The sequence below is a fragment of the Photinus pyralis genome, unplaced genomic scaffold, assembly GCF_008802855.1.
Source record: "Photinus pyralis isolate 1611_PpyrPB1 unplaced genomic scaffold, Ppyr1.3 Ppyr1.4_LG1, whole genome shotgun sequence".
NCBI classification, from domain to species: Eukaryota; Metazoa; Arthropoda; class Insecta; order Coleoptera; family Lampyridae; genus Photinus; species Photinus pyralis.
Window position 1 is genome coordinate 58,891,906 of NW_022170249.1, and position 8,708 is coordinate 58,900,613.

At 36.5% G+C, this 8,708-nt stretch overlaps 3 protein-coding genes across 3 annotated transcripts; 1 reads left to right on the forward strand and 2 right to left on the reverse strand.

Annotated features, from left to right (window-relative positions):
• The first annotated feature begins 1,324 nt into the window (after positions 1-1,324).
• On the forward strand, positions 1,325-2,871 carry LOC116177894 (eukaryotic translation initiation factor 2 subunit 1). The gene is made up of 5 exons (XM_031497064.1): positions 1,325-1,384; positions 1,519-2,011; positions 2,064-2,296; positions 2,345-2,460; positions 2,633-2,871. Exons 2-5 carry the CDS (start codon positions 1,542-1,544, stop codon positions 2,795-2,797), a joined length of 984 nt encoding a protein of 327 aa, XP_031352924.1. The 5' UTR covers positions 1,325-1,384; positions 1,519-1,541; the 3' UTR covers positions 2,798-2,871.
• Positions 2,872-4,781: 1,910 nt separating this feature from the next.
• On the reverse strand, positions 4,782-5,910 carry LOC116180695 (proteasome subunit beta type-6). Its single transcript, XM_031500814.1, has 5 exons — positions 5,769-5,910; positions 5,642-5,709; positions 5,460-5,591; positions 5,069-5,343; positions 4,782-5,015 (listed from the first exon to the last, which is right to left on the reverse strand). Exons 1-5 carry the CDS (start codon positions 5,811-5,813, stop codon positions 4,888-4,890), a joined length of 648 nt encoding a protein of 215 aa, XP_031356674.1. The 5' UTR covers positions 5,814-5,910; the 3' UTR covers positions 4,782-4,887.
• Positions 5,911-7,235: 1,325 nt separating this feature from the next.
• LOC116164230 (carboxypeptidase B-like) lies at positions 7,236-8,485 on the reverse strand. Its single transcript, XM_031478378.1, has 5 exons — positions 8,351-8,485; positions 8,238-8,304; positions 8,016-8,178; positions 7,873-7,964; positions 7,236-7,814 (listed from the first exon to the last, which is right to left on the reverse strand). Exons 1-5 carry the CDS (start codon positions 8,407-8,409, stop codon positions 7,236-7,238), a joined length of 960 nt encoding a protein of 319 aa, XP_031334238.1. The 5' UTR covers positions 8,410-8,485.
• Between the last annotated feature and the right edge of the window lie 223 nt (positions 8,486-8,708).

Genomic DNA, 8,708 nt, shown 5'->3' on the forward strand with positions numbered 1-8,708 from the left:
TGTAATATGGAAGTCAGCTGGAACTGGTATTATAAACAAAACAAATGGTGGCACGTTAAAGCAAATTCAAATTTTAGCGCGCTTGCGTTTGCGCAGTACAGGGAGTCAGTGTGGAACACATCTGCAAGTATCCAATCCAACATCTTGTCTGTAATGGCGATTACGACAGCATCACTGCATCGGCCGTAAATGTTTGTTGTTTTTTTGCGTTATTTAATGCATTTCTTTATACTGTATTTGTGTTTTATATGCCGCAACGAAATTTATATTTTTTGCGAGCGTCAATCTCCTATTTTTAAGTTGACTTGGTTTAATCTCATCCCAGTGTAGATTCATGTGTTTGATACCGTTAACCTTTTTGTTTGATATCGCGTTCATTTTAAGTATTTTAGTTCCCCCAAAGACGAGTCACATCCTGTGTATTTCACCCTTTCTTAGAATTTTTGGTACTTGTTTAGGTATCCTAAACTTGTTTTTAAGTTTGACTCCAACAAACTTGGATTTATTAATCAAAGGTCAAGACTGTTGAATAGTTGTACTTTGTATTAATTTAATTTGTACTAATATTTGTGATTTGGCCACGACATTTTTCATTGTTTTGTTGTAATCAGAGGTGTATTGGTAAATTACGGCAAGGTACGGTACGCAGGCGTCAGTTTAACTCCGGAGGGGGGGGGGGGGGGGAGTACCTGTCATATGGAGGACGGGGCTGTGAGTGATTTAAAAATTCTCAATTTTTGTATTTTTTTAGATAGCAGGGTTTTTTTGGTTTTTTTGAGGTTTTACATTTTTATAACATTTCCCAAAGGAATTCGAGTGCACAATATAAGGAATAATTTTTGATCTCTCTGAGCGATGTTCTTGCCACCAAGATATTATATTAAAGGGTGAAGTGCTAGATATAAGGAACTACCTGGGAACTCTTACAGTTTCCTTAGGATTTTCAAAGCTGGTTACAGTTACACAGAAGTTACAGTAACAGCAAAAGCACGTTCTAAAGTAATCGACGCGACGTAAAGAATTAAACGCCATTATTAGTACAAGATTTTCAGCAATGTCCAACACTTTAAAGTTACGTATACGACCGTATATTTGCGGATTTAACATAGACATTTCTACAGGTACCTAAGATCCCTCGGATCCATAATTCCTTCAGATATTCAGATTTTAGTTGTCCATTGTTTAAGTTGACAGCAAATTTTGCCCAAAAATGGCGGATGATTGCGGTACTTTCTATATCTAGTGACTCTGTATAATCATTACCTGGTTTAACTTTACTGTGTTTACATTCTGTGGTACTGCAAAATTAAAAATTTCATCATTCAATTTATTCTGTGGTAATAGTGTTAACCTGCAAAAAACCCGTTTTCTATCAACTTCACGTGTAGGTATTCAACACAGATAAATAATTTGCATCGGGATTTTTGTTAGTAAAATTAATGCATTCAAAGATATATTTTCAATGCCCACGTTTAATAGAAGCTGAATAATTTTAAAATATCGTTCCTATCATTTAAGGTTAAGTTTACAAATCGTTCAAGATGCCACTATCCTGTCGTTTCTACAAGGAAAAATATCCAGAAGTGGAAGATGTCGTTATGGTTAATGTACGGTCGATTGCCGAAATGGGCGCCTACGTTCACTTATTAGAATATAACAACATCGAAGGGATGATTCTCTTATCCGAATTGTCGAGGAGACGTATTCGTTCGATTAACAAATTAATTCGTGTGGGGAAAACGGAGCCCGTTGTTGTTATTAGGGTGGACAAAGAGAAAGGTTATATTGATTTGTCCAAGCGACGTGTAAGTACAGAGGATGTTGAAAAGTGTACAGAACGATTTGCCAAAGCAAAGGCTGTCAATTCAATTTTGAGGCACGTAGCTGAACTATTAAAGTACGAATCAGACTCCGAGTTGGAAGAACTTTATCAGAAGACAGCGTGGCACTTTGAGGAGAAGTATAAGAAGAACAAGGCGAGTGCGTATGACTTTTTTAAACAAGCTGTTGTGTAAGTTACATTATTTTTTATTTTATTTTAAACTTACTTTCTTTTCGATTAGAGATCCCAGCATTTTGGCAGAGTGTGGCTTAGATGATAAAACTAAAGATATTCTTTTAAGTAACATTAGGCGTAAACTTACATCTCAAGCTGTTAAGATTCGTGCGGATATTGAATGCGCCTGTTACGGATATGAGGGTATTGATGCTGTTAAAACTGCTCTGAAAACCGGTTTAGCACTGTCAACTGAAGAATTGCCTATAAAAATTAATCTTATTGCGCCTCCTTTGTATGGTAAGTGGTAAAATAATTGTAGCTGTGCATTGTTTTTTTTGTTGCTAGTTATGACAACCTCCACACCTGAAAAGCAAGATGGATTGAAGGCCTTGCAAGTGGCAATTGAAACTATCGAACAAAGTATTACCCAACTGGGTGGTGTATTTAAAGTGCAAATGGCTGTAAGTTAACTGTCTCAAATAGCAGAGGTCACTTTCATTTGTCTTTCTTTATCTTTTGGTATGCACATATTTATTAAAAGTAAGCTAGTCGTAATTACTGCTCTGTTGACCATATTGTTTACCTAGTTTTTTACACCTTCCGTAAAATGTCTGATAACAAGTTTTGTTACAGCCGAAAGTTGTAACTGCTATGGACGATGCAGAATTAGCGAGAAAAATGGAACGGGCAGAAGCTGAAAATGCTGAGGTTGAAGGTGATGACGATGATGATGAAGAGGAGGAAGAAGGTCAGGCATTTAGTGAAGGTGAGAATGGAGCAGAAGATGAAGAGGACTAAATTAATTTTAAGGATACATATTAAAAAAACATGTATCTCAAACATTTTTTAAATATAATTTAAAACAAATTAAATCTTATTTTGCGAGTCTATCAAGAGATTTCTAATTCCTGCTTTTGTCAATTAATTGGTAGCTGCTTGATGAATTTTGATTGTAAACCTCAATTTTGAAGATATACAGCAGAGTAGCTTATAACCTGTTGCATCACTGCATAGATGTTCCTTTCTGCAGGCTCGGTTCATGTAGGTGGAGATTTGACTTGCAGATGTGTTCCACACTGACTCCCTGTACTGCGCAAACGCAAGCGCGCTAAAATTTGAATTTGCTTTAACGTGCCACCTTTGTTTTGTTTATAATACCAGTTCCTGCTGACTTCCATATTACAAATCAAATGTCGCTGTATTTTCGGAAAGAATATGTTCTTCTTCTCGAATTAAAGCCTTCGGTCACTACTGTGAATTCCAGTTAAATACATTATAGCGCCAACTTGAAAGCAAACCTCTACTTTAGCTATCAGTCATGATCCTTGTAGTCTGTTTTTTTTGTGATTCGTTCAGCACCGGACTCTCTCTTTACCATAGGTCAATGTTGGTCTGTAACGTTATTGCTGCAAGTAAATGTCATTAACTCTTTCTAATTAACTATTATAGTACTTACCGAAGCAGTTTCCTAATATCGCCTTTGGCATATTCTATGACCATGCACTCCAAATGTAGATAACAAAATTCATCTTGATAACATGGCATTTTCATATACCTACTACATATAATAGGTAAGCAGGTAAGCTAAATTATCTTCAATTATAACGTTTGCGGGTTGTGCTGTGTATATTATTTACCCCTTACACTTGACAGCTGTACACAAATTCAAATTTTGGCGCGCTTGCGTTTGCGCAGTACAGGGAGTCAGTGTGGAACACATCTGCAAGTGGAGATTTGTACCTCGAAGATTGCTGTACAGGGTGGTCCAAACTGGACACTTTCTTATGGAGACGTCTTTTTTTAAGAGCACTTGACATGGAGCAAGAGGAAGTACGAAAGGCATGCACAGATCAAAGCCAGCTGATCAATTGTTACAAGACACTTGCATGCAATTTTTATAGAACTGGGGCACCTTTTTCTTGCATGTAGCCATGGACCGCGCAATTTTAGGGATAAATCTAGTTGTTTTTGTGTCACCCACCTAGTAAAATACAGCTGCGACAACTGTATGATGCTTAGGGACGCACTGATAGTAGGTAACAGTATTTATTTATTTATCTCCTTCATTTTTGTAATGTTGATGCTTTTTCAAGCAATAAACATTTAATTTTTATTTGAGGTTAGGAACTTAGCTGACAAAGCCATGTTTTTCTTCTGTTGGTAGATAGGTAAGTATGTGGCAATCATGAATCAAATAATGCTCAATAGTGGAATAGGCTCATGACATGAACTGGTATCTATTTATGAAGATAGAATACAATAAACTAATAAGAGTATGATCTATTAGCAGGAACCTATGTACTCTAGCATCTATCAGTGTTTAATTAAACACCTTGTATATTGTGGAAACATTTTGAAATATCTACAGTCTACTAGGTCTAGTTTATATTCATTACAACTTTAGCTCAAATTGCCAGACAATAGAAATACAGTAGACGGTTACGTTCCTTAGGGTGGAGCGCCACTCCAGGCCTCGCGCTGCCTAATAATGTACTAAAACAGTTGCATTGCAAGCAAGTTTGAACCTGCAAAATGTACCTACTGTTCTCGTTACTGAGAGTGTACATTGTTCACACTACATCGTTCACATACTTATGTGAATGTTCACATTAGCGCGAGTTTATACTGTATTTAAATATTTGAGCTTACAGAATTGAGTTCTACGGAACTGATTATAAGCGCTCTCTTCCTGTACCTTACCTCTAAGAAATATAAACAATTATGTATAGGAACGTTTGAATACAGAAGACAGGTAGGAACAAACAAAGCAGGCTTCAAAAAGTAGGCTTAAATCAAATTTTACTGAATTTATATAATTGGAATACAAAAACAACCAATAGAACAAATCATTGTTACACGCAAATTATAAATTTGTATTTAGTAAGTAATTAACCTTCATAAAATTTTGGTAGATCTGTTCCTAGAATAACTCTACGCTCTACACCTTCAGCTGTGATTACACCTACACGAACTACTCCACCAGATGACCCATCTCGAGCCATAGCTAAACTTAATGCTGGAAAAAAATTTTAAGAACCTTGTTTAACAAAAAGCAACACGTTCACTTACTATTAATTACAAAATTAACACATTCCTCCTTGGACATGCCCGGTTTAAAATTGGCATCAACGTAACCATACACATAACTTGACCCAGAACCCCCAATTGATACAGGCTGACGTACACACATTCCTCCAATAGGAATGGAATACACTTGCCCTCCCTTTTTGCGATCCCATCCTGCTACCAAAATACCGGCCATTAGGGAATCTCTATAGTTGTAACATAACTCGCGAAATACTTGTGCGCCTGCTTCAACAAGCGGTTGCTCGCCTAATTCCATCCTGAAAAAAATTATCACCGCTCGATTTTACAATTCCAACTTTTTTTTTTGCAAATTTACAAGTAAAATATGAATCAGCCATAAATATAAAGCTGTAAAACCGCACAATATACTTACTGGTGGAAATTTAGATGATACGATACTACATCTGCAATAGCTTGTGTATCGGCCGCAGATCCGGAACGACAGCAATATATATGATCCGTTACCTTTGTCAACTTATCCGTAACACGATTTGCAATGTAAGCTCTAAAACCAATCATTACAGAACGTTCTAAGGCAGACAACCTTTTCATTACCCAGTGGTAGTTCGAGAGTCCGCCCCTATAACAACACCATCCGAAAATTCCGCTGCCATTATCGAAGTCTGAGGAGGCGAGAACAAGTTTATGTTGTAGGAAATGTGAAACCGGTTAAAGTACTTACCCCTGTACTTTCTGCGGCATTCAACCAATCATTTGCATAGTCCATTTTGGAGAAAAATTTATTTTCTTTCAAAGAGGTTAGCTTTTACAAAAAATATTTCAAATGACTGGCAAAACGTTTTGATGTTGTCAAAATATTAGTGTCTTTTATTAGAAATTATAAGTGGGTTGGTACCACTAACTTTTATCGTTGTGATGGAAGGATTCGGTGGTTCGACAAAAATGGTCGCATTCAGACACAAGTATTTATAGTTCAATTTTGAAGCGTGCGTAGCATCAATTTGGCAATTCTTGCAAATGTCAACAATTGTTACTATGGTCACTAGAGCTCAGAATTAGCAGGATTATTTGTGTGTTTGTTTTTGTTGTATTCAAAATTAAGTGTTTAGATATACAGGGTGGTGACTTGCGTAACGCTTCATAGGAATTTTAATGTAAAATGAATGCGGATAACAACGTAAAATTAAGCGTACGAAATGAAAATGTTGTGATTGTGACCTATAAAGCAGAGTTGGAGATAGAAGATAATATTGTTGCGAATACACAAAATGAAATTTGTCATCTTAACATTCAAGATACGAATGGGCTTGTAGCTTTAAGGGTCACCCACTGATCTAAATAAAAAGTAATTAATTAAATAGAGGCTGTGGGCTCACCCGAACCACCGCTTCTTGTACATTTTTTACAGAGTCGCCAACTGTAAATATAGGATAAGTCAAAAATTACAATGCCGAATGTATGGACTTAATGTGGAATGTCGCATAAAAGAACACGTTAAAAGTATCTTGTGAGCTGCTAGCTAACTCTTTGGACCCATAAGTTATATATACTTAGACTTACTGTGGAATATCGTATAAATGTAAGACGTTGAAAGCATAGTTCTACTCCAGTATTGACTTCAATTAATTTAACACCACGAGTACGAAAATGTCAGTAGTACACCAAACAACATAAACGTTAGACATACCATTACTCACGTTCGAACGGCGAATTCGAAATAATCGAATCCCGTTACCGAAACGACGCTAACTTTTCTTGACAAGCTTTGTTGTGTAAAATTCCCTGTTTTTCGGCACAGAACGATTGCTGCATGTAGGTAGGTACCTAATAGAACGTTTCGAAGTTGTATTTTCCTACCGCCAAATTGTGCCGCAGACCATACAAATGGGATAAAACCACATGAGGAGGTTATACATGTCCAAGTGACTTGAATCTGAATTGATGAGAAGAAATTTACTTTGTTTCCTAGATGCAATCCGTTTGCCCATTTTCTTAATGAAAAGATTTGGCCCCTAAGGGATATTTTTCCCACCTCTTGAATGCAAAATATCAATGCTTATATAGGCACTCACCTAAAACCCTTTTTTTTTAATTTCAAATATATTTTTTTTACTTGGTTCATTACAAAATGTTTGGAAAAAGGGAACAAGCAACTACTGTTCATACGTCAGTGTCAATTTGCAGATAATTAAAACGTATATTTGTTTTCAATATACGAATGCAATTCTTTGATTCCTTCAAACAGTTCAGAAACAGCGTTTGCAATGTGTTCTGGCGGAATCTGAAAGCGCCGTTCTAGCACGTGGCTTTGAAAACCCCTTAATTCAATTGTATACGATAGCCGTATATTTGCAACGCCGTATGCCCAATCACGACTTGTTCCCGATACTAAATATAAGACGTTTGCTGCACTGCCAACTTTATATTCAGTTAAATTTACTTTATATATAGCGTCGGAAAACTTTACGGCCAGTTTGTGCAGTTCTTTACCATTATTAGGCAAATCAGTGGTATATCCCCAGGGATATAAAATTGATTGCGCTGCCGAGTGTAAGCTGATGTACATTTTAATTCGATTTGCATTCTCCATCAGCAATTTACTCAGAGCTAAACTTTCCGGTTCGGAGAAGGGATATTGACCGGCAAATGTGTTCGAACATTCATGATCAAATCCGCCTTGGTTTGACCATTGGAAATCGAAATTGCGATTCAAATCGACTCCGCGACATCCATGACCTTTTGCTCGGTTTTTTCTCCAAAGCCTATCCTAAATGTTAAAACCACATAGAAGATGGCAATTCAATTCGAATTGATGAAGAACTTACTACGGCATGACAATATTCGTATCCGTCAGGATTCACCAATGGTACAATTAGCCAATCCACCTTTTTCAGTAATTTGGTCGTTTTAGAGTTTTCTACCAACTGACTAATTATGTAAATAGCTTGAGCCGGACCAAGCCACTCACGTGCATGTATACCAGCATCTATAAAAATTAACGGTTTTCTGTTGCCGCCACCTGTCGATATTTTAACAGCTGTAAGATTACGGTTCTCGACCGATAGCCCAAACTGCTTTAGTTGCACAACTTTTGGATTTGTTCGATCAAGCCTGTTTAAATACGCTTGGATCTGCAAGTCTATCAACTAGGTATCTATCACCCATTAATGATAAGTAGTGGATAACTTACGTCTTTGTAACGAAGATACTGATCAAAACGGACTTCTACATCACTCCTCTCATTTTGAAGATATGCGCTAAATAATATTTCGTAATCGTACTCAAATATATGAAGAAACTTACCTTGAGCTGTTATATAATATACTGCAAATAATAATGATTGATGAATATATGAAATTCATATTTCATTAGCTACATAATTAAAAAGTGGCTCAAAATCGAAGCATAGCTACACATATATGTATCGAAGTTTCAACTGTCATGTTTGTGACAACTATGTTTAATAAAAATGAATCGTGGGTTAAAATTTATAGTATATACCTACGTACCGCAAATCATTGAACCATTTGTATAGCGGTTCCCTTTGGTTCTCGATTAATTATGAAACGGATTGCCAAACCTTTCAGGGTAAACGAGTCTATCCGAAATTGTCTTATGAGACTAAATATGGCAAAAATAACAAACATATTCTTATTTGTGG

Coding starts and splice junctions, on each gene's coding strand:
- LOC116177894 (XM_031497064.1), top strand. CDS start 1,542: ATGCCACTATCCTGTCGTTTCTACAAGGAAAAATATCCAGAAGTGGAA. Junction 2,012..2,063: donor TTTTTTAAACAAGCTGTTGT/GTAAGTTACATT, acceptor CTTTTCGATTAG/AGATCCCAGCATTTTGGCAG. Junction 2,461..2,632: donor TATTTAAAGTGCAAATGGCT/GTAAGTTAACTG, acceptor GTTTTGTTACAG/CCGAAAGTTGTAACTGCTAT.
- LOC116180695 (XM_031500814.1), bottom strand. CDS start 5,813: ATGGACTATGCAAATGATTGGTTGAATGCCGCAGAAAGTACAGGG. Junction 5,710..5,768: donor ATGCCGCAGAAAGTACAGGG/GTAAGTACTTTA, acceptor TCGCCTCCTCAG/ACTTCGATAATGGCAGCGGA. Junction 5,016..5,068: donor TGTTAATTTTGTAATTAATA/GTAAGTGAACGT, acceptor ATTTTTTTCCAG/CATTAAGTTTAGCTATGGCT.
- LOC116164230 (XM_031478378.1), bottom strand. CDS start 8,409: ATGAATTTCATATATTCATCAATCATTATTATTTGCAGTATATTATAT. Junction 8,179..8,237: donor AGTATCTTCGTTACAAAGAC/GTAAGTTATCCA, acceptor ATAGACTTGCAG/ATCCAAGCGTATTTAAACAG. Junction 7,815..7,872: donor ACGAATATTGTCATGCCGTA/GTAAGTTCTTCA, acceptor TTTAACATTTAG/GATAGGCTTTGGAGAAAAAA.